Source organism: Heterodontus francisci, chromosome 43, assembly GCF_036365525.1.
Source record: "Heterodontus francisci isolate sHetFra1 chromosome 43, sHetFra1.hap1, whole genome shotgun sequence".
NCBI lineage: Eukaryota > Metazoa > Chordata > Chondrichthyes > Heterodontiformes > Heterodontidae > Heterodontus > Heterodontus francisci.
The window spans coordinates 9,528,099-9,553,141 of NC_090413.1; the positions used below are offsets into that span (position 1 = coordinate 9,528,099).

At 46.1% G+C, this 25,043-nt stretch overlaps 1 protein-coding gene across 1 annotated transcript in view; it reads left to right on the top strand.

Annotated features, from left to right (window-relative positions):
- Window positions 1-17,807, top strand: part of LOC137355640 (asialoglycoprotein receptor 1-like) — a 117,780-nt gene extending 99,973 nt beyond the window's left edge. Inside the window, exons 6-11 of the mRNA XM_068021015.1 lie at window positions 4,538-4,606; window positions 10,024-10,098; window positions 12,576-12,650; window positions 13,920-14,071; window positions 14,164-14,276; window positions 16,859-17,807. Coding sequence (XP_067877116.1) covers window positions 4,538-4,606; window positions 10,024-10,098; window positions 12,576-12,650; window positions 13,920-14,071; window positions 14,164-14,276; window positions 16,859-17,003 — 629 coding nt within the window. The 3' untranslated portion in view covers window positions 17,004-17,807. The remainder of the gene's footprint in view (window positions 1-4,537; window positions 4,607-10,023; window positions 10,099-12,575; window positions 12,651-13,919; window positions 14,072-14,163; window positions 14,277-16,858) is intronic.
- The last annotated feature ends 7,236 nt before the right edge of the window (window positions 17,808-25,043 follow it).

Consider the following 25,043-nt stretch of genomic DNA (forward strand, 5'->3'; position numbering starts at 1 on the left):
CATTCTGTCTCACTCCTCCCCATCACCTCCGCTCTTTAATGTTCTCTGTGTCTCGTTCTGTCTCACTCCTCCCCATCACCTCCGCCCTTTAATGGTCTCCGGGTCTCGCTCTGTCTCATTCCTCCCCATCACCTCCGCTCTTTAATGGTTTCTGGGTCTCACTCTGTCTCACTTTCCCCATCACCTCCGCTCTTTAATGGTCTCCGGGTCTCGCTCTGTTTCACTCCTCCCCATCACCTCCGCTCTTTAATGGTCTCCGGGTCTCGCTCTGTCTCACTCCTCCCCATCACCTCCGCTCTTTAATGGTCTCCGGGTCTCATTCTGTCTCACTCCTCCCCATCACCTCCGCTCTTTAATGGTCTCCGGGTCTCTCTCTGTCTCACTCCTCCCCATCACCTCCGCTCTTTAATGGTCTCCGGGTCTCGCTCTGTCTCACTCCTCCCCATCACCTCCGCTCTTTAATGGTCTCTGTGTCTCACTCTGTCTCACTCCTCCCCATCACCTCCGCTCTTTAATGGTCTCCGGGTCTCGCTCTGTCTCACTCTTCCCCATCACCTCCGCTCTTTAATGGTCTCCGGGTCTCGCTCTGTCTCACTCCTCCCCATCACATCCGCTCTTTAATGGTCCCCGGGTCTCGTTCTGTCTCACTCCTCCCCATCACCTCCGCTCTTTAATGTTCTCTGTGTCTCGTTCTGTCTCACTCCTCCCCATCACCTCCGCTCTTTAATGGTCTCTGTGTCTCATTCTGTCTCACTCCTCCCCATCACCTCCGCTCTTTAGTGGTTTCTGGGTCTCACTCTGTCTCACTCCTCCCCATCACCTCCGCTCTTTAATGGTCTCCGGGTCTACTCTTACCTTTTGTTAACAAAAATCTATCAACGTCCGTTTTGAATTTAGAAATTGATCCAGCACCAATTGCCATTTGCGGAATTGAGTTCCAAACTTCTACCACCCTTTGTGTGTTGAAGCGTTTCCTAATTTCATTCCTGAAAGGTCTGCTTCTAATTTTTAGACTATGTCCCTCATCCTAGACTCCCCAACTAATGGAAATAGTTTCTATCTATCTGTTCCCCTTAATATATTGAAAACTTCGATCAAATCACACCTTAACCTTCTAAATTGCAAGGAATACAACCGCAGTCTGTGTAATCTCTCCTCGTAATTTAACCCTTCGAGTCCAGGTATCATTCTGGTAAATCTATGTTCACTCCCTCCAAGGTTAATATCTCCTTCCGAAAATGTGGTGCCCAGAACTGCTCACAGTAACTCCAGGTGTGGTCTAACCAGGGTTTTGTAAAGCTGAAGCATGACTTCTACTTCCTTGTATTCTAGTCGTCTAGATATAAAGGCCAAAATTCCATTCCCCTTTTGATTATTTTCTGTACCTGTTCATGACATTTTAAAGATCTGTGTACCTGAATCCCCAAATCTCTTTGGCCCTCCAGTGTTTTTAGCTTTTCACCATTTACAAAGTACCCTGTTCTATTCTTCTTCGGTCCAGAGTAGATGACCTCACATCAGCCTACACTGAAATACAATGATCACATTTGAGCCATTCATTTGTCTATCAATATCTCTTTGCAATTTTACAATTCCACCTACGGTGCTTTCAGTGGGCGGAATCTTCCCGATCCTATCGGGGGGTGGGGGGGGCACTTGAAGGCAGTGCTGAGAGGAACTTCAGAGATGCAAGCTTTGGATCAGCAGGCCAAGGCGTTCCTGCCTCCAGGCGATCTTCCCAGAGGTGGGTCACTGGCAGAGACGACCCCCCCCCTCCCCACCCCACCGATAGCAGCAGCGAGCCAATCTGCATAATTAATTGCCCATTTGTGGGCTGATTGAAGTCACCACTATGATCTTCCCAGGGGCGGCACAGTGGTGCAGTGGTTAGCACCGCAGCCTCATAGCTCCAGCGACCCTGGTTCAATTCTGGGTACTGCCTGTGTGGAGTTTGCAAGTTCTCCCTGTGTCTGCGTGGGTTTCCTCCGGGTACTCCGGTTTCCTCCCACAAGCCAAAAGACTTGCAGGTTGATAGGTAAATTGGCCATTATAAATTGTCCCTAGTATAGGTAGGTGATAGGGAAATATAAGGACAGGTGGGGATGTGGTAGGAATTTGGGATTCGTGTAGTATTAGTATAAATGGGTGGTTGATGGTCGGCACAGCCTTGGTGGGCCGAAGGGCCTGTTTCAGTGCTGTATCTCTAAAAAGGTGAATGGGCTCCCTATTGAAGGGCAAGCTCAGCAGGTGCCTGGAGACAGCTTGCCAGCAGCTGGTGTCGGGGGTCCCGCAAGGCCTTCAACACTCACCCCCAGGCCCCGCCCACCGCCCCACGGGAGCTGCAGCCATCAGTGGACCCTCCAAAGGAGCGGCCTGGCAGCTGTGGCCACCATTTATTTTATTCGATTTAATATCTCTTCAGAGGGCACCTCAAGATGGAGGCGCCCTCATGTTTCCCTCCGACAGTGGCAGACTGCACTTCCGGCAGCATGGCTTCTGCCCTTCCAAGACTGCCGGCCCACTGATTGGATGGTGGACCCAGAGAGGGCCTTTTAATTGGCCACCTCCGGGAAGATCTCTCAGGACCCTGACAGCCAGAAAGGGGTCAGGACCTGGAAATGGTCCCAACTCACGCTCATACCCTAAGAGCATGAGATTCCACCCAATGTCTCCTGTCTTTGTGTCATTGACAATTGGAAATGTGGCTTTCTATCCCATCACCCAAGTCTTTAATGAATACAGTGAATAGTTGTGGCCCCAATACAGATCCTTACAGGACACCACTAGTCGCATCCTGCCAAATGGAGTACCTCCCATTATCCCTACTCTGTCTTCTTCCGCTCAACTGATTTCCGAACCAACTCAATAATTTTCCTTCAATTCCATGAGCTTCAACTTCAGCTGACAGTCTGTTATACGGGACTATATCAAATGCCTTCTGGAAATCCATCTAAATAACATTCAGAGACATTCCCTTGTCCACTACTTTAGTTATATCTTCAAAACATTCAATCAGATTCGGCAAGCATGACCCTCCTTTTATAAATCCATGCTGGAATGTCGGGATCACACTGTGCGGAGTGCGTCAGGATCGTACAGTGCGGACTGTGTCGGGATCACACTGTGCGGAGTGCCAAGGTATTTGATGAGGTGCCACATCAAAGGTTATTGCGGAAAATAAAAGCTCATGGTGTAGGGGGTAACATATTGGCATGGATAGAAGATTGGCTGGCTAACAGGAAACAGAGGGTAGGTATAAATGGGTCATTTTCTGGTTGGCAAGATGTGACGCGTGGTGTGCCACAGGGATCTGTGCTGGGGCCTCAACTCTTTACAATTTATATAAATGACTTAGATGAAGGGACCGAATGTATGGTTGCTAAATTTGCTGATGACACAAAAATAGGTAGGAAAGTAAGTTGTGAAGAGGACTTAAGGAGGCTACAAAGAGATATAGAGAGGTTAAGTGAGTGGGCAAAAACCTGGCAAACGGAGTATAATGTGGGAAAATGTGAAATTGTCTATTTTGGCAGGAAAAATAAAAAAGAAGCATATTATCTAAATGGTGAGAGATTGCAGAGCTCTGAGATGCAGAGGGATCTGGGTGTCCTCGTGCATGAATCGTAAAAGGTTAGTATGCAGGTACAGCATGTAATTAGGAAATCTAATAGAATGTTATTGTTTATCGCGAGGGAAATTGAATACAAAAGTAGGGAAGTTATGCTTCAGCTATACAGGGCATTGGTGAGACCACATATGGAGTACTGTGTACAGTACTTGTCTCCTTATTTAAGGAAGGATGTCAATGCAATGGAAGCAGCTCAGAGACAGCTTACTAGACTATTACCTGTAATGGGCAGATTGTCTTATGAGGAAAGGTTGGACAGGCAAGGCTTGTATCTTTGGAATTTAGAAGAGTAAAAGGCAACTTGATTGAAACATATAAGATTCTGAGGGGTCTTGACAGGGTGGATGTGGAAAGGATGTTTCCCCTTGTGAGAGAATCTAGAACTAGGGGTCACTGTTTAAAAATAGGGGGTTGCCCATTTAAGGCAGAGACGGGGAGAAATTTTTCTCTCAGAGGGTTGTGTCTTTGGAACTCTCTTCCTCAAAAGGTGGTGGAAGCAGAGTCTTTGAATATTTTTAAGGCAGAGGTGGATAGATTCCTGATAAGAAAGGGCATGAATGGTTATCTAGGGTAGGAAGGAATGTGGAGCTGAGTTTACAATCAGATCAGCCATGATCTTGTTGAATGGCAGAGCAGGCTTGAAGGGCCGAGTGGCCTACTCCAGCTCCTAATTCATATGTTCGTATGTGTGTTGGGATCGCACTGTGTGGGGAGTATTTGGATCATACGGTGCGGAGTCTGTCAGGATCGCATTGTGCGGAGTGAGTCGGGATTGCACTGTGCGGCGTGCATTGGGATCGCACTGTGCAGCGTGTGTTTGGGTCGCACAGTGTGGAGTGTGTTTGGATCGCACTGTGCGGAGATCGCTGTTGGCAGAAGTTCTGAACTAATGTTTGACTTTCTTTGCAGAGCTCAGCACTGAAATAAGAAATGGACACGCCCAGTTACTGAGAGGACAGACGCAGATAGACAACAAACGTAAGTTAATAATGATCAGCTTTTCACAGAGCCCACTCTGCCCTCTCTATTAATCAACTGAGGGGGACAAATGATTCAAAACCAGTCCTGGATAGTAAACATCCCAGAAAACTTTTCATGGGAGAATCACACACATTGCACCAGGGGAATGCTGCTATGACACCTGGTGGTTCCTAATTAATGGCTCGGCCAAGTATTGAGGTGCCAGCAGTCTTATCATAACATCATGTGCAATATTGTCGGTGACAGAGAGACCTTGGCACAGTTGGGGAATCTTAACGATTGGCAGCGCTTTTCTATCTCATCAACTTTAATCAATCTTGGAACAGGAGTAGGCCACTCAGCCCCTCGAACCTGTTCCACCATTCAATAAGATCATGGCTGATCTGCATCCTATCTCCATTTACCCACCCTGGTTCCATACAGGGATAGGCACCAACATATCACATCACAGACATTTGACCAAATTATTGACTCAGCCATGGGCATGGGCAATTAATCTGTATATAAAGTATATAGTCAATCTAATGCCATCGAAACACAGCCCAATTTAAAACACATTTCTCCCTATATATAAAGTAGCTAAGGATACAAACATCAATGGAGAGCAGCACAATTGTATTAGCTAGCAAGCAAGTTAAGTAGTATGCAATCCCAATTTGCATTACTTTTGCAGTTACTTTGCTGCAAGGTTATTTTTGAACACAAGGTTAAAGGCTTGAAGCAGGGGTGCCCAACTTTTTCATGTGGGGGACAGCATTACAATTTTTGTATTACATGGAGGACCGGTGAGACAATTGCAGAAAGATAAAGGCATTAATAATTTATCTTACTATTCAACAAAACAGCAACAAAGGTGCATTTTTGTCAAGAAGCTTTAAATGAGAAGATTAATTTATTGACTTACTTTCTGGTCACTATGTTGGACACTGATTTAGTGAGACTCCGGGCATTTATTTGCTTGCACAAGTAGTCATTGTTTGCTTGCACACTTGCTGTAGCGATGCAGAGTATTCTGGATAGATATCCATTGTCAGCAGTGATCTTGATCGCTCTCTCTCCCACTTCTCTCTCTCCCTGTCTCCCTCTCTCGCTCTCTGCCCCCCTCTATGTTGTCCCCCCTCACTCTCTGCCACCTTTTTCTCTCTCTGCCCCCCTCTCTCTGCCCTCTCTGTCTCCCTCTCCCCATCCCTCTCTCTCTCCCTCTTCTCTCCCCTCTTACACCCCTCTCTCTCCCCTCTCTTCCCTCTCTCTTCCTCTCTACCCACTTTCTCTCCCCTCTCTATCCCTCTCTCCCTATCACTCTCTCTTCCCCCTCCCTCTCTCTCTCCTCCTCTCTTACCCCCTGTCCCTCTCCTCACTCTCTCTCCCTCTCTCCCCACTTTCTCAACCTCTCCCCTCTCACTCTCCCCTCTCTCTCTCCCCCCCTTTCTCTCTCCCCACTCCGCCTTCTCTCTTTCTGCCCCTTCTCTCTCTCTCTGCCCCTTCCCTCCCACTCTTCCTCTCTCTCCCCTCTCCCTCCCTCTCTCCCCCTCTCCCCTTCTCCCTCCATCTCCCCCTCTCCCTTCATCTTCCCCTCTCCCTCCCCTCCCTCTCCCTCCCTCTCTGCCCCTCTCCCCCACTCTCTTCCTCTCTCCCTCCCTCTCTCCTTCTCCCTCTCTCCTTTTCCCTCGCTCCTTCTCCCTCTCTCTCTCCCCTCTCCCTCCCTCTCTCTCTCTCTCTCTCTCTGTCCCTCTCTCTACTAGTTACAGACAGCGGGAACTCTCAGCTTTGTGATTGGTCTGTTTTTTTTAAAACCACAACCGTCATTTTTAGTTTCACAGCTGATCAATGCTCCAAATCGGACAAGTTCGGGTTTTCTGGTGGGATTTAAAAAAATTCGGAACCTGTCGGAAAAACCCGAACTTGTCCAAATTGGGAGCCGCTGTTCCCACTCTGATCATCGATCTGACGGCTGTGATTTTTTTATTAATGGTCTGGTTGAAAGTCGAAGTCAATGGGAAATTTCTCATGCCTGAAATTAGCAGTCACGGACCTCAACATTTTTACCACGGACACTGGTGTCCGTGTACGGACACGTTGCCGACCCATGGTTCCATAATACTTAATACTTTTGCCTAACAAAAGGCTTTCAATCTCAGTTTTGAAATTTTCACTTGACCTCCAGCCTCAACAGCTTTTTCTTTGGGAGTGTCCCAGATTTCCACTACCCTTTGTGTGAAGAAGTCACAGAATCACTGAATTGTTACAGTGCAGAAGGAGGCCATTCGGCCCATCACGTCCACACCAGCTCTCTGAAACAGCAACTCCCTTAGTTCCATTCCCTCCGCCTTTGCCCTGTAACCCCGCACATTCTTCCCTTTCATATAACAGTCTAATTCCCTTTTGAATGCTTCAATTGAACCTGCCTCCACCAGTTCTCAAGCAGCGCATTCCAGACCTTAACCACTCTCTGCCTGAAAAAGTTTTTCCTCAGTCGCTTTAGCTTCTTTTACCAAATACTTTAAATCTGGGCCCTCTCGTTCTTGATCCTTTCACAAGTGGGAACAGTTTCTCTCTATCTACTCTGCCCAGACCCCTCATGATTTTGAATACCTTTATCAAATCCCCTCTCAGACTACTCTTTTCCAAGGAAAACAGTCCTAACTTCTCCAATCTATCTTCAAAACTGAAATTCCTCATCCCTGGAACCATTCTCGTGATCTTTTCTGAACTCTCTCCAATGCCCTCACGTCTTTCCTCAAGTGCGGTGCCCAGAACTAGACGCAATACTCCAGCTGAGGTCAAACGAGTGTCTTATACAAGTTCAACATAACCTCCTTGCTCTTGTACTCTATGCCCCTATTAATAAAGTGCTTCCTGCGTCACCCCTGAACAGCCGAGCTCTAATTTTAATGTTATGACCCCTCATTCTGGACTCTCCTACCAGAGGAAATATTTTTATTCTACCCTTTCAAATAGTTCAGTTATCTTAAACACCTCAGTCAGATCACCTATTAAATTCTCTGTACTGGGAAATTGCCCCAAACTCCACTGGGACATTTGGGCATATTTGAGGCTCTGTAACCCCTGGTTCTGGGTCAACTGACATCTAAACTCTCAGAAGTCACTCAATAGAATCTATCAGGGATAGAGTTTGGAATCCATATCTGGAGCCTGTATTTGTTTTTTGACCCTGGAACCATTGATCTCTCAGTTGCCCGTCTTGTGCTCTGGCACCGCACTGTCCAGCTCTGAATAAGTCTGTTGGTGTCTTTAATTGTCACAGTTCCAGGAAGGATCTGAGGAGTTTTGAATTCTTGCTTTACTCTCCCTCAACATGTTCCCATTCTTTGTCTGGAGCTTTCCTGAGTATCAAATTACATTTAAAAATTAATTCAGAGGGGCCACTGGGATTGCAGGCTCTGGAAGGGGCGGGTAGTCTTATGAGGAAAGATTGGAGAGGCTAGGCTTGTATCTTCTGGAATTTAGAAGAGTAAGAGGCGACATGATTGAAACATGTAAGATCCTGAGGGGTCTTGACAGGGTGGATGTGGAAAGGAGGTTTCCCCTTGTGGAAGAATCTAGAACCAGGGGTCACTGTTTAAAAATAAGGGGTCACCCATTTAAGACAGAGATGAGGAGAAATTTTTTCTCAGGGGGTTGAGAGTCTTTGGAATTCTCTTCCTCAAAAGGCAGTGGAAGCAGAGTCTTTGAATATTTTTAAGGTGGAGGTAGACAGATTCTTGATAAGCAAGGGGGTGAAAGGTTATTGGGGGTAGGTGGTAATGTGGAGTTGAGGTTACAATCAGATGAGCCATGATCTTGTTGAATGGTGGAGCAGGCTCGAGGGGCCGAGTGGCCTAATCCTGCTCCTAATTCATAGGTTCAGTTTTTCTTTCACCCTGCGACTGTAAATCCCAATGTTTTTTTCAGTATATTTTGCACAAAGTATCAGGTGTGACATCGAGAACACAAAATAAATGGATGAAGCTGAGAGCCAGCTTAATCTGAAATAAAAACAGAAAGTGCTGGAAATACTCAGCCGGTCTGGCAGCATCTGTGGAGAGGGAGAAACAAAGTTAACGTTTCAGGTCAGTGAGGCAGTTTAATCTGCTTCTCCTTGTTCACCAGACCCAATCATGGTGACTACTAACTAAGGGTATTGGCTGTAGATCGATTTTCTACCCCAGTGTCGTTCAGTGTGAGGAACACTCGGCAATTCTGTTCAAGAGACTGAGACGATGCTCAATGTGAGCAGTTCCCAGGGGCAGCCAGTGGATGGCAGCATCTTAGGTCCAATCACTGATATTAAAGCATCAGCTTCAACTTGTCTTGGTCTTTTATTGGTGAGCCAATGAAACCTTTTCATGGACCCCAAGGGGATCACAGACCCCCGGCTGTGAACCCCTGAGTCATAGCTGATGGGATCGAACCCACAACTCTTCACATATTGGGGCCACGGGGCGTGGGGAGGATGGGGACATTGAGCTCAGGTCAGGCATGTCCCCATGAGGGTAGACACAGGATCAGTCAGCCTGGTGTTGGGTGGGGTATCAGCCTGCAATTAATGGTTCCTCTCCAAAAGCAGTAGCCAGTGGGCTCTAGATCTACTATCCGAATATGGAGGTGGTAGGAGGTTTAATAGCCCTGCTCACAACCTCCGATCAGATGGCCTGGCAACTGGATATGAGGCTACCACTCTGGCCGAAGGACGAAGGAAATGACACAGGAGGTCTGCTGACATCACTTCCACCTCACTTCAATTATTTCAAGCTCTTAAACTGGGAAATTATTTGATAAATTCATTGTCGGGATGTGAGCGTTGCTGCCAAGATCAACATTTATCGCCTATCACTGGTTGCCCTTGTGAAGGAGGTGGTGATCCACCTTCTTGAATACTGACAAGTCAGGCTGGTGTGCAGCTTGGAGGGGAACTTGCATGTGCTGGTGTTCCCATGCATCTGCTGCCCTTGTCCTTCTAGGTGGTGGAGGTCACGCGTTTTGAAGGTGCTGTCAAAGAAGCCTTGGTAAATTGCTGCAGTGCATCTTGTAGATGGTACGCACTGTTGCCACTGTGCATCGGTGGTGAAGGGAGTGAATGTTGAAGGTGGTGGATGGGGTGCCGATCAAGTGTGCTGCTTTATCCTGGATGGTGTTGAGCTTATTGAGTGTTGTTGGAGTTGCACTCATCCAGGCAAGTGGAGAGTATTCCATCACAATCCTGACTTTATGCACTTTCCCTGGATACCCTTCAGATGATGCACACAGGGGCAGAGGGCAGTGGAATATGTCTACACTCCATTTTCACTCTACTGTGGGAGATAAATGCATGGTAGAGGAAAATCACTTCTCCCTGTAGGTCTAGAGTGTAAATGCGACAATAATCTCACAATACAAACAGCTGACCCTGCATTAAGATTTGGTTTTATTTGCAGTTGTAATGCTGTCTGGAGATGTGGGAAGTGCGCACACGGAACTGAAAAGTGGTCAGGTACAGATGACGAATGACAGTAAGTTATTAATGACAAAGATTTCTTTCCAATTCTTTCACATGCATTTCTCTATTTTATTCAGTCTGTCCATCCTCCAAATTCTGGAGTTAAGATAAACTTTAATTAAATCTTTGTTTGAAATTACCATCAACTTTTTCTGTTCTAAATTCCTATGTCTCCATGTACAATGGGAATTGCCAATGTAAACTGGTCACAATATAATCACACCCTTCTTCCTGTTGAGGTGCTGCAGTGCCACCACTGGCAGAAGGATGTAACTGCAGTGTGACCGTTCACATAGTTGGTTTACATTATGGACCTAGGCATTAATATTAGAAGTATAAAAATAAGGACTGAATGTATGACTTTAAAATGTGGTATGTGTGTCCATCAACTCCATTTCACCTTGTTCTCAACTCCCTCTGTGTGATGCCAGTATAATCAATACATGCAAACAGAGGAGTTTTATTTCAATGTTAGGCTTTTCTCAGGATATATTGCAATTCAGTGAGCAGCAACCACTATCGATTTCTGTCTTGAACATGCTCAATGATTGAGCTTCCACAGCCCTCTGGGGTAGAGAATTCCACAGATTCACCACCCTCTGAATAAAGAAATTCCTCCTCGTCTCAGTCTTAAATGGCCTGCCCCTTATTCTGAGACTGTGTCCCCTGGTTCTCGACTCACCAGCCAGAGGAAACATCCCATCCACATCCATCCTGTCACGCCCTGTAAGAATTTTCTAAGTTTCAATGAGATCACCTCTCATTCTTCGAAACTCTAGAAAATACAGGCCCAGTTTCTGCAATCTCTCCTCATAAGACAATCCCACCATCCCAGGGATCAGTCTGGTGAACCTCCGTTGCACTCCCTCTATGGCAAGTATACCCTTACTTAGATAAGGAGACCAGAACTGTACACAATACTCCAGGTGGGGTCGCACTAAGGCTTTATATAATTCAAGCAATATATCTTTACTCCTGTACTCAAATCCCCTGACAATGAACATATCATTTGCCTTCTTAATTGCTTGCTGCACCTGCATACTAGCTTTTAGTGACTCATGAACAAGGACACCCAAGATTCTTAGCCCCCCTACCTCACTGGTGGATGAATCTGAAACCAGAACACTGAGATTGGTGTAAAGTATTGGCATTTTGAGATGAATGGAAACACGAGTTTAAACTTGGTATGTGTCTCCCTGCGGTTAAATGTATACATCCTGTACAACACACACATCTAGAAAACTGCTCTTTATAGAGTGTATCTCCCACTGGTCAGTGCACTGGTACTCATTCACATACACAGCAAAGTAATGGGCCATTGATAAGTAAAACATCATATGCTCATTGTCCAGTACAGTTGCTTATACCATAGGCAAGTACAATTATCTTTACCCACAAGCAATTGGGGTAAGAATGAAAGAACCTGCATTTCTATAGTACCTTTCACATCCACAGGATGTCCCAAAGCTCTTTACAGCCAATGAAGTGCTTTTGAAGTGTAGTCACTGATGTAATGTAAGAAACACAACAGCCAATATGTGCACAGCAAGCTCCCACAAACTGCAACAATGACCAGATAATCTGGTTTTTTTATGATGTTGACTGATGGATAAATATTGACCAGGACACTGAGGATAACTCCCCTGCTCTTCAAAATAGCGCCAAGGGGATTTAGTTATTTTATATCCGCCTGAGACGGCAGACAGAACCTTGGTTTAACATCTCATCTGAAAGACGGCACCTCCAACAGTGCAGCATTCCCTTAGTACTGCACTGTGAGCCTAGATTGTTGTGCTCAAGTCCTGGAGTGGGGCTTGAACCCCACAACATGTCTGACTCAAAGGTGAGAATGCTGCCAACTGAGCCACAGCTGATACCAGGGTGACATACACTACTAATCAGTTCACTAATGTACCATAGACATGCCTTGCCCTCGATTACCACCACCCCCCCCCACCCCGGCCACTGCACCCCACCCCCACCGTGCTGAAGATGCAAAGTGAGGCTGGGTACGAGTTCATGGACTGCTGCCTGGCCCTTCCTCACGTGTGATCTGAGACACCAAGGCCAGCAGGCTGTTCGGCAATGGGTGGCATCACAGCTGAACCATGACTGGTTTGAACTTTCTCTTGCCCTTAGATATCAAGACCAGTTGCTCAACCTCTGTTGATCCTCGGACTCTGGAATCTGGCCTCCTCCTGGTCTGGAAGCCTCCGCTGCACGTGGAGAAGTTGGATTCCCAACAGCCCTTGGTGTTTTGCTCCAATGTTTAATCAATGCCTCTGCCACATATTTCCAATAGTCGCCAGGGTTGTCAGGAGATACCTAGTTGTCTAGTTATCTCAGGGCCTGTGTTGTTTCAGTGGCACCCTGCTTCAGAATATTGTAATGTGAAGTCTGAGGTTAATGGAGTCTGCAAAGTTAGACCTGGAAGTCTGATGAAAATGCCCTCACGTTACAATCAGCATTAACACACAGCTTTATTTTCAGTTGCAAGGCTGACCGATCAAACACGTAGATCACACAGTGGTATCTCGACTCAGCTGGCAGAGATGAAGGAGAACTGTGAGTGTTAATAGCTATCGGAACTGTTTGATGCATCTCCTGAAGTACTTACAAGTGCCCATCCAATTTCCTTTTGAAATCATTGATTGTCTCCACTTCCACCACCCTTGTGGGCAGCGAGTTCCAGGTCATTACCACTCACTGCGTAAAAAGTTCTTCCTCACACTCCCACCCGCATCTCTTGACCAAAACCTGTGTCCACTAGTCCTTGTACCGTCAGCTAATGGGAACAGTTTTTCCTTGTCGAACTTATCTAAGCCTGTCATAATCTTGTACACCTCTATCAAATCTCCCCTCAATCTGCTTTGCTCTAAGCAGAACAACCTCAGCTTCTCCAGCCTAACCTTGTAACTAAAATCCCCCATCCCTGGAACCATTCTGGTAAATCTCCTCTGCACCCTCTCAAGGACCCTCACATCCTTCCTAAAGTGTGGTGACCAGAACTGGACACACTGCTATAGTTGGGGCCCAACCAGAACTTTATAAAGGTTCAGCATAACTTCCCTGCTTTTGAACTCAATACTTCTATCAATGAAGCCCAAGATCCCATATGCTTTGCTAATTACTCTCCCAATATGTCCTGTGACATTCAAAGATCGATGCACATGCACCCCCATGTCCCTCTGTTCCTGCATGCTCTTTCGAACTGTGTCATTAAGTATATATTGCCTCGCCCTATTCCTTCTGCCAAAATGCATCACCTCACATTTGTCTGTATTAAATTCCATCTCCCAACTGTCTGCCCATTCTGCCTGACCAGCAACTAGCGACCAGTGAGTGGCTTTTCATGACGCCTGTCTGGTGCCCGCTGTTACTATTTCAATTTGGTTGAGGTCCGTGTCGAGTTTGCCTCTGGGCCTCGGGCTGGCACTGATCAGCACACCAAGCAATCACTCTACCAACTGACCGCCAGGTTGGGCGGCTGTCGAATTCTCTGCCATCTTCTCATTGTTTCTTACCTGCAGCCCCTCTCCTTCTGTCACATATTCTGAGCACATAAATGGTCACTGCTTCTCAGAGCATTTCTCTCTAGTTCTCATCCAATCTCCTTACACCTTGTCCTACTCTGTCACTGGGTGATGATTTGGTCCAGGTTGAATTATTTCCTTTAAGAGTGACCTGTTACGAGGCGAGGCAATGCCCCAGTATTCAATGTTCTCGGCTGCAGGTAAGGAAGTCACCTGAGACTTGGTGTTGCTGTAACATAGGTTCTGGCACATGTTGTTACTGTTCTGTCGGGGAGGATTAGTGACTGATTATCCTTCACAGGTCAGCCCCGGTTCGAATGTCCCGACCAATGGACATTATTCCGTCAAAAATGTTACTATTTTTCACCAAACGTGGAAGATTGGACATCGTCCCAGAGATTCTGCTCATCAAAGATGTCCAACCTGGCTGTGATTGACACTGCCGAGGAACAGGTTAGAGTTGAAACATTTTCAAATAGTTTTAGCAAATTGCTCTGTCACAGTATCGGATGCTTCATGGTGATATACTTTTATTTATACCACAGGGATTTCTGAAAGAAGAGATTAAATTAACACGATACTGGATTGGCCTCAATGAGTCAGACACCAAGGGGGAATGGGTTTGGGTGGATGGTACAGACTATGCTTCCACACAGACGTAAGTTATCTTTTTAATTGCACAATCTTTGCAGTATGATGGCCCAAATGGTTCTTCCTGTAATGCTCTATTGCTGTACGTTAAATAGAAACATGGGAGCGGCTTTATTTAGATGGTCAGTTGTGAATATTATCAGGTTTGAACGAAAGTGAAAGCTTAAGCAGGACCACATCTCGTTCTCAAATCCCTCTATGGCCTCGGCCCTCCCTATCTCTGTAATCTCCTCCAGCCCCAACACCCTCCGAGATGCCTGCACACCTCCAATTCCGGCCTCTTGCAATTTTAATTGCTCCACCATTGGCGGCTGTGCCTTCAGCTACCTAGTCCCATAGCTCTGGAATTCCTTCCCTAAACCTCTCTGCTTCTCTACCTCGCCCTCCTCCTTTAAGACACTCCTCAAAACCTACCTCTTTGACCGGGCTTCTGATCATCTGTCCTAATATCATCTGTTGTGGTTCAGTGTCAAACTGAGACTGATGATGTTCCTGTGAAGTGCCTTGTGACAATTTACTGTGTTATATCAAATGCAAGTTGTTGTTTTAATAAAACACTCGAGCAAGCTGTGGAGCCATGCTCCTGCTGAATTTGTAACTCTGTGACACACATCTAGAATCAGGAGAAACATAATTGGAGCCCATTTTAACCCAACTCACCGGGCGGGAAAGCCACAGGATCGGGCGGAGGCTGCTTTTGCAACTTATTCAATGTTACCCTCCACTTACTGCAATGGGAAGTGAAATTGGCCGGAGCATAAAACCAGGTTTGCACACAGAAATATTTGTCATGGCCCCATGCTGCCTGGAGCCTTCACTTCCTGTTTCACAATGTCTTCTTCACACATCCGGGGCCAGGTTTTGTGGCCTCCTATCAGCAGGACAACTCTCTGCTGTTTTTCCTGTTGGTTTTGAATTGTGCTGCGTGTATTATTGTACTGGGAAAGCTCCTAGATACACAGACCAGTTCAATTTTACAGGGTCCGCCCTCCTTCTCTAACAATGGATGGGGACAGGGGAGATTGACTTTTGACGTGAATGCAAGGTTTTTAGGTGAACTCATCTCATGGGGATGGGGAATAAAGTGACGCCTGCGATTGTCAAGCGTGGATTGCAGAGGAAGGCTCCTTACTTCTCGCACTTTTTGCCACCTTCAAAACATCTATCCTGGGTTTATGTCCATGTTAATGGTCCTTTAACCCAAGCACAGGAATTGAATAGCCATGTACCTTCAAGGGGAGACCCTCCAGCCTCCTTTCTTCAGTCTTGCTGCTGCACCCTGCACCTTCCCGAGTGGGAATTCGGAATCTATGAGGCATGTTTCAATGAGTAGCACTCTTTCCACTGAGTCAGCAGGTCACGGGTTCAAATCCCACTCCAGAGAATTGAGCACAAAGTCTAGGCTGATACTCCCAGTGCAGTACTGAGGGAGTATCATCTTTAAAACGAGGCCCCTGTCTGCCCTCTCAGCTGGACATAAAAGATCCCCATAGTGCTACTCGAAGACTAACAGAGGGGTTCTCCCTGGTGTCCTGGACAATATTTATCCCTCGACCAACATCACTAAAAACAGCTTACCTGATCATTTATCACATTACTGTTTACACCTTCATTAATGTCTGCACATAAATGATGTCCCTCATCCGTGTTACCATTCTGGTTAATCTCCTCTCCAAGGCCTTGACATCCTTCCTAAAGTGCGGTTCCCAGAACTTGGATACAAAACTCCAGCTGAGGCTGAACCAGTGGTTTATCAAGTTTACTATATTTCCTTGCTTTTATACTCTATGCCTCAATTAATCAAGCCCAGGATCCCGTATGCAACTAACAGAGGAGAGACATTCATTCCAGCTGTTTAGACTGGATATGAACCAAAGTCCCAAAGGCTGTCAAGCGGGTAGAGAGATGGCAATAAAAGCCTACTCGGGTCCTGTGTATGAGCAAAATGGTGGAAATCCTTGACAAAAACAGAAAGTGCTAGAAATACTCAGCAGGTCAGACAGCATCTGTGGAGAGAGAAAGAGAGTTAATGCTTCAGGTGCAAGGGAATTCTTACAATGCGAGATGGATACCCAGTAAGTGTCCTGTAACGGTCACCATACTATTGAACCAACAGTGCTTTTGTTTTATTCGTTCTTGGGATGGCTGGCTAGGCCAGCATTTATTGCCCATCCCTAATTGCCCTTGAGAAGGCGGTGGTGAGCTCCCTTCTTGAACCGCAGCAGTCCTTGTGGTGCAGGTACACCCACAGTGCTTTTAGGAAGGGAGTTCCAGGATTTTGACCCAGCGACAGTGAAGGAACGGCGATATAGTTCCAAGTCTGGAAGGTGTGTGACATGGAGTAGAACTTGCAGGTGGTGGTGTTCCCATGCATCTCCTGCCCTTGTCCTTCTAGGTGGTAGAGGTTGCAGGTTTGGAAGGTGCTGTCTAAGGTGCTTTGGCACTGTTTTAATATATGAGTCTTCAATATTACAACAGTGACTACACTTCAAAACTACTTCATTTGCTGTGAAGAGTTTGGGAAATCCTGAGGTTGTGAAATGTGTTGTATAAATGCAAGTCTTTCTGACTCATGGTTTTATTATTTAGGTTTTGGGCTCCGGGTGAGCCCAAGGACATTGGAAGTTATGAAGGATGTGTCGGTATGAAGAGCGATGGGAAATGGAACGTTCACTCATGTAGTCAAAGATTTAACTTTATCTGTGAACGACCGGTATTCTGTCATTTTAAGTAACTCTTCACCCAGTCAAAGGCAAAGGCCTGAATCTTCTTTTGTTTCAGAATCTGTTTTCTGATCCCAGATACAAGCTTCGTTGCAACCGGTCAGCCTAACCCCCAGATACAACAGCTCTCTTGAAATTAGATTGCTCAAATGTTCCAAAAAAAATTCAACATTTCTAACCCGTTTCAGGCACATTGGAAAAAGGTTTGATGGAATTTAATTTTGTATGTTTTCTAGCTAGAAAGCTTATTTCAACCAGACTTTTTAAATTCTGCTTAATGTATAACTGTAATAATGTCTCTGATGATTAAAACCAGGTTTGTGACAGTTGGTTTCTGTGATTAATTCTCTTAAGCAAAAACTTAGCATTTTCAGCGGCGTCCATTTTATCAATGTGTGTAGAATCGGCCAGAGATGGGTTAGTGGCACAAACGATGAACACCTATCGCTTCAGGGCACCTCCCCTTTATGGTCACACTCAACTTCCAAGTTGCTGAGCAGTTCTGCTGTGGAATTCAGATTATGATAATCAAACGTCACTGCTGACGACACGACTGTCACTCTGAGTGTTATATAAAGGTTTCTTTTTAATGGATCAATTGTTTTGTGTTCTGGAGATCAGATGTGCGTAGGCTGCAAATGACAGTCATGCTGAAATGAAACATCAGCACGTTGCAAAGCAAATTATCCCTGACTTCGCCATGCGTTTACTTTTTTGTTTTGAATACGGCTTAATCTCTGCAGTTAATGTGTGAAAGGATGTAACTCCTGCTTATTTGGAATGTTTACAATGTGGATCAGACAACTTCAATAAAATAAAGTACAATTCTTTCAGTTGTCTTGTGCCTCACTTCCTCGAGGACTTGGCTATAATTAATCATCAAAAATTGAACAAGAGTGTTACAACCACGGGGTGAGGGGTGTGGGTGGATCCCACTGTTCAACTCCCACCTAACCACAGATAGTGTTTTTATTAGGGTTTTAACCTCTTTGTGTTTTATTTGTCAAATAAATAGACAGCAACAGGGTTTCTTGTTGGTTTAAAACAGAAGGTTAATTATTTATTGAGTAATATGCCTTATCCTGAAATTGTTGCAACCGCACCCACTCACACATTCACTCATGCACACACAGAAGAGACAGATAGAGAGGAAAAGGGGTAAGGGGTTTGAAGTGAGTACGGTTTCGGGGTTCATGGTAAACCTGTTGAATTTTCTAGGAGGTCAAGTTCTCTTTAGTTGCAGGCCTGAGGTATTTGCAGATTTCTCTGTTGGTTGAAAGTTCAGTTTGAAGACATGGATCACTTCCAATTCTCCTTTTGGCTTGCTGGATTTTCTGTCAGCTCTCTGCAGGACAGGCTTTGGTGATGCTTCTTCCTGGGTCTCTCTCCAGAGATCTACCTGTAAGCTAACAGTCTCTCCCATCTTGCCTCTATTGGGAGGCAGAGATTTTCCTCCCTGTGGTGACCGACAATGGCCCAGGATGTGGCTACTTCACACCTTCTTTGTTTCAGGAGAACCCATTCAATTCAAAAATGTCTCTTGATGGGTTCAGGATGGGTGTAATTGACACTTCTTAGCTTTGAATGTATTAATTTGTCCTTGCCAGACAGTTTGAAAAGACAAAGGCAAGGTCTTTGAACCTTCAGAGGCCATTTTTTAAGCACATTATCCACTTTTTAAAAAAAAGTCAATTTTTATAAATCTTCAGGTTGAGTTCTTATAGTTTCAATCGCTGCACTTTACATGAGCGCCTCAAGAGTAAAAGAGAATGAATAAAAACTACTACAAATAGCAGATCTATTCCGAGTATGACAAGAGAAAAGAGAGGTCATTTTGACTTGGAGCAATGGTGTAAATCAGCTGATTGCTGTCTCTCAGATATTCAGGTACAGTTTGTAATGAACGGAGGGACTTTTTCTCTCTCTTGCCTTCACAAAATCCTCACCACCTTGAGGAAGTAGTAGAGTAACATAACAGCACACCATATTACGGACAAACAATCATGCTGGTAGAACAAGTGAATAGGCGGTGGCGTAGCGGTATTATCACTGGACCAGTAACCCAGAGACCCAGGGTATTTCTCTGGGGACATGGGTTCAAATCCCATCACAGCAGAAGGTGGAATTTGAAATTAATTAATAAATCTGGAATTAAAAGCTAGTCTAATGATGGCCATGAAACCATTGTCGATTGTTGTAAAAACCCATCTGGTTCACTAATGTCCTTTAGTGAAGAAAATCTGCTGTCCTTACCTGGTCTGGCCTACATGTGACTCCAGACCCACAGCAATGTGGTTAACTCTTACATGCCCTCTGAAATGGCCTAGCAAGCCACTCAGTTGTATCTAACCACTACAAAGTCAATAAAAAGGAATGAAACCGGACGGACCACCCAGCATCGACCTAGGCACCGGAAACGACAACGGCAAACCCAACCCTGTCGACCCTGCAAAGTCCTCCTTACTAACATCTGGGGGCTTGTGCCAAAGTTGGGAGAGCTGTCCCACAGACTAGTCAAGCAACAGCCTGACATAGTCATACTCACAGAATCATGCCTTACAATGTCCCAGACACTGCCACCACCATCCCCAGGTCCTGTCCCACCGGCAGGACAGACCCACCAGAGGTGGTGGCACAGTGGTCTACAGTAGGGAGGGAGTTGCCCTGGGAGTCCTCAACATCGACTCCGGACCCCATGAAGTCTCATGGCATCAGGTCAAACATGGGCAAGGTAACCTCCTACTGATTACCACCTACTGCCCTCCCTCAGCTGATGACTCAGTACTCCACCATGTTAAACACCACTTGGAGGAAGCACTGAGGGTGGCAAGGGCACAAAATGTACTCTGGGGTGGAACTTCAATGTCCATCACCAAGAGTACCTCGGTAGCACCACTACTGACCGAGCTGGCCGAGTCCTAAAGGACATAGTTGCTAGACTGGGTCTGCGGCAGGTGGTGGGGAAACCAACATGAGGGAAAAACATACTTGACCTCGTCCTCACCAATCTGCCTGCTGCAAATGCTTCTGTCCATGACTGTATTGGTAGGAGTGACCACCGCACAGTCCTTGTGGAGACGAAGTCCCACCTTCACATTGAGGATATCGTCCATCGTGTTGTGTGGCACTATCACCGTGCTAAATGGGATAGATTTCAAACAGATCTAGCAATGCAAAACTGGGCATCCATGAGGCACTGTGGGCCATCAGCAGCAGCAGAATTGTACTCAACCACAATCTGTAACCTCATGGCCCGGCATATCCCCCGCTCTACCATTATCATCAAGCCAGGAGACCAACCCTGTTTCAATGAAGAGTGCAGGAGGGCATGCCAGGAGCAGCATCAGGCATACCTCAAAATGAGGTGTCAACCTGGTGAAGCTACAACACAGGACTATCTGCGTGCCAAACTGCGTAAGCAGCATGCGATAGACAGAGCTAAGCGATCCCATAACCAACGGATCAGATCTAAGCTCTGCAGTCCTGCCAAATCCAGCCATGAATGGTGGTGGACAATTAAACAACTAACTGGAGGAGGTGGCTCCACAAATATCCCCATCCTCAATGATGGGGGAGCCCAGCACATCAGTGCAAAAGATAAAGCTGAAGCATTTGCAGCAATCTTCATCCAGAAGTGCCAAGTTGATGATCCATCTCAGCCTCCTCCTGAAGTCCCCAGCATCACAGACGCCAGACTTCAGCCAATTCGATTCACTCCGTGTGTTATCAAGAAACGACTGAAGGCACTGGATACTGCAAAAGCTATGGGCCCTGACAATATTTTGGCAATAGTACTGAAGACCTGTGCTCCAGAACTTGCTGCGCCCCGAGCCAAGCTGTTCCAGTACAGCTACAACACTGGCATCTACCCTGCAATGGGGAAAATTGCCCAGGTATGTCTTGTACATAAAAAGCAGGACAAGTCCAACCCAGCCAATTACCGCCCCATCAGCCTACTCTCAATCATCAGTAAAGTGATGGAATGTGTCATCAACAGTGCCATCAAGCGGCACTTGCTTAGCAATAACCTGCTCAGTGACTCTCAGTTTGGGTTCCGCCAGGGCCACTCATCTCCTGACCTCATTACAGCCTTGGTTCAAACATGGACAGAAGAGCTTAACACAAGAGGTGAGGTGAGAGTGACTGCCCTTGACATCAAGGCAGCATTTGACCGAGTATAGCATCAAGGAGCCCTCGCAAAACGGAGGTCAATGGGAATCAGGGGGAAAACCCTCCACTGGCTGGAGTCATACCTAGCGCAAAGGAAGATGGTTGTGGTTGTTGGAGGTCAATCATCTGAGCTCCAGGACATCACTGCAGGAGTTCCTCAGGGTAGTGTCCTGGGCCCAACCATCTTCAGCTGCTTCATCAATGACCTTCCTTCAATCATAAGGTCAGAAGTGAGGATGTTCGCTAATGATTGCACAATGTTCAGCACCATTCGCGACTCCTCAGATACTGAAGCAGTCAGTGTAGCAATGCAGCAAGACCTGGACAATATCCAGGCTTGGGCTGATAAGTGGCAAGTAACATTCGCGCCACACAAGTGCCAGGCAATGACCATCTCCAACAAGAGAGAATCTAACCATCTCTCCTTGACATTCAACAGCATTACCATCGCTGAATCCCCCACTATCAACATCCTAGGGGCTACCATTGACCAGAAACTGAACTGGAGTAGCCATATAAATACCGTGGCTACAAGAGCAGGTCAGAGGCCAAGAATCCTGAGGCGACTAACTCACCTCCTGACTCCCCAAAGCCTGTCCACCATCTACAAGGCACAAGTCAAGCGTGTGATGGAACACTCTCCACTTGCCTGGATGGGTGCAGCTCCAACAACACTCAAGAAGCTTGACACCATCAAGGAAAAGGAGCCCATTTGATTGGCACCCCATCTGCAAACATTCATTTCCTCCACCACCAACGCACAGTGGCAGCAGTGTGTACCATCTACAAGATGCACTGCAGCAATGCACCAAGGCTCCTTAGACAGCACCTTCCAAACCCGCGATCTCTACCAACTAGAAGGACATGGGCAGCAAATGCAAGGGAACATCACCACCAGCAAGTTCCCCTGCAAGTCACACACCATCCTGACTTGGAACTATATCACCGTTCCTTCACTGTCGCTGGGTCAACATCCTGGAGCTCCCTTCCTAACAGCACTGTGGGTGTACCTACCCCAAATGGACTGCAGCAGTTCAAGAAGGCGGCTCACCACCACCTTCTCAAGGGCAATTAGGGATGGGCAATAAATGCTGGCCTGGCCAGCGACGCCCACATCCCATGAATGAATAAAAAAAATTAGTAGTAACCACAATTAGATTTTTAAACAAGTTACACTTTTTTTAATACATTCATGGGATGTGGGCGTCACTGGCAAGGGCAACATATCCCTAATTGCCCTTGAGAAGGTGGTGGTGAGCAGCCTTTTTGATATAACTGAGTGCTAGGCCATTTCAGAGGGCAGGTGAGTCAACCATTTTCCTGTCGGTCTGGAGTCACTTACAGACCAGACCAGGTAAGGACATCAGGAATAAAAGCAAATTACTGCAGATGCTGGAAATCTGAAATAAAAACAAAGTGCTGGAAATACTCAGCAGGTCAGACAGCACCTGTTGGGAGGGAAGCAGAGTTAACCTTTCACGTCTGTGACCTTTCATCAGTGGTGCTGTTTCTCAGATGAGGCGTTAAACTGGCAGACATCCGTCCTCTCAGGTGGGCATAAAGAGAGAGCAGAGCAGTTCTCCCTGGCCAATATTTATCCCTCAACAAACCATCTGGTCATTATCCCGTTGCTCTCTGTGGGAGCTTGCTGTGCACAAATTGACTGCTGAGTTTCCTACAATACAACATTAGCAACATTTTGAAAGTACTTCATTTGCTGTTAAAGTGCTTTGCAACATTTAGAAAGGTTATATATAAACGTAAGCAATTTTTTTCTTCTTGCCAGGATTTTTCCTCTCTGTGACTAAATAGGAAACTGTTTCCACTGGCAGGTCGATCAGTAAACAAGAGATATTTAAGATAATTGGCAAAAGAACAGAGGGGAGATGAGGAGAATTTTTCTTTTTTTATCTAGCATTTACAATTTGGAATGAACTGCATGAAAGAGCAATGGAAATTGATTTAATAATTGCTTTCAAAAGGGAATTAGATATAGTCAAGAAAGGAGGGAGAGAGAAAACAGGGAAATTCGGGCCTGTTAGCCTGACATCAGTTGGCTGGAATTCATTATTAAGCAAGTTCCCTCTCAGTTGCACATCAATCTGGAATCACATGACCATAGGATCAGAGGAAATAGGAGCAGGAATAGGCCATTCGACCCATCGAGCCTGCTCCGCCGTTCAAACAGATTGTTACAAGCTCACAGGACACCAGTCTGGCGTGGACTCTGTCTTTGATGAAACTGACTGTAATGACTGCCCCCAGTCACAGTACCTCGTGGTAGAGGACACATGACTACAGCAAGCCAATTGGCACATTGGTACAGTATTGCATTCCTATCCCAAACATCCACCTTTTCAGACAAAACAAAACAAAAATAATTTGAATGCATTATCATTGACACTGTGAGTTGCCCAAGTTATCCATTATGCACACAACTGTTCTCATGCATTAGTAGTTCGTTATTCTTGTCAGTCTCTGCACATGTATTGCACACATAGTTATTAAATCGTGCGGTCTCTTAATGGTCCGCGTGCGTGTTGTCATTGGTTGTTCATTCGGTTGATTTTCCTTCTCCAGCGAGTGTCGTTCCCATGTCACTTGTTGCTGCGGTAACTGTTGTTGTTCCACGTCCGTTGTTGGGGTGCTCTGGGACTGATGGTTGATCTGTGGTCAGTGCAGTTGGTGAGTTCATATCTTCCTGATTGGCCGCCTGCTGTGTGACGGAACAGCTTCTCCAGTTGTGCGTATGTGTCTGCTGTTGCTACAGTGTATTTGGTCATTCACTTCCACTGCATGTGACCGAGGTGACAACTGGTCTACGCAGGTCCCACTTGGGCTGACTCTTGTTAAGAGCGTTGAAGGTTTATACCCTGACTGGCTTTCCAATGCTCAATTCTGGCAATGGTTTGGCAATTTTGTCAAAGTGAACTTTGGCTTTCTGCCGTTCCACCTTGATTTTGTCACTCACGCCTGTTACTACATCTGGCTTCAGTAGCATTTTTGCTATTGGAAGAGTAGTTTGGGTGTGACGTGACATTAGACTTTGTACTGGACTACTTTCCATGCCTTCGGGAGGTGTGTTTCTCTACTCGAGGATTGCCTTGTATATATCTGTGCCAGATTTGCTTGATTTTTTTAAATGATTTCTTTGGCGATTTTCACTGCCACCTCAGCCTTTCCATTCGACTGGGGACAGTGTGGAGATGATGTATGGTGTTGAATTTCCCAATCCTTTATGAAGTGGCTGAATTCTTTGCTCGTGAACAGAGGGCCATTGTCGCTCATCACAATGTCTGGAATGCAGTACGGACCGAAGTGTGCTTTCAGGCATTCTACAATCTCGCCAGTAGTCATTGAGGTCAGCTGATGCACCTCCCGGGAGTCAGAATAGTAGTCTATGGTGACAAGATAATCAGTTCCCGTGAGAATGAAGAGGTTTACTCCCAGCTTCATCCGTGATCTGTCTGGGATGTCGTGTGTCATCAGTGGTTTAGTTTAGAGATACAGCACTGAAACAGGCCCTTCGGCCCACCGAGTCTGTGCCAACCATCAACCACCCATTTATACTAATCCTACACTAATTCCAAATTCCTACCACATCCCCACCTGTCTCTATATTTCCCTACCACCTATACTATTTATAATGGCCAATTAACCTACCACCCTGCAAGTCTTTGGCATGTAGGAGGAAACCGGAGCACCCGGAGGAAACCGGCGCAGACACAGGGAGAACTTGCAAACTCCACACAGGCAGTACCCAGAATTGAACCCGGGTCGCTGGAGCTGTGAGGCTGCGGTGCTAACCACTGCGCCACTGTGCCTTTAGCCTGCTTAGCTTGGTACTCGTTACAAGCACTGGCTGATGTGGCCCTTGATTT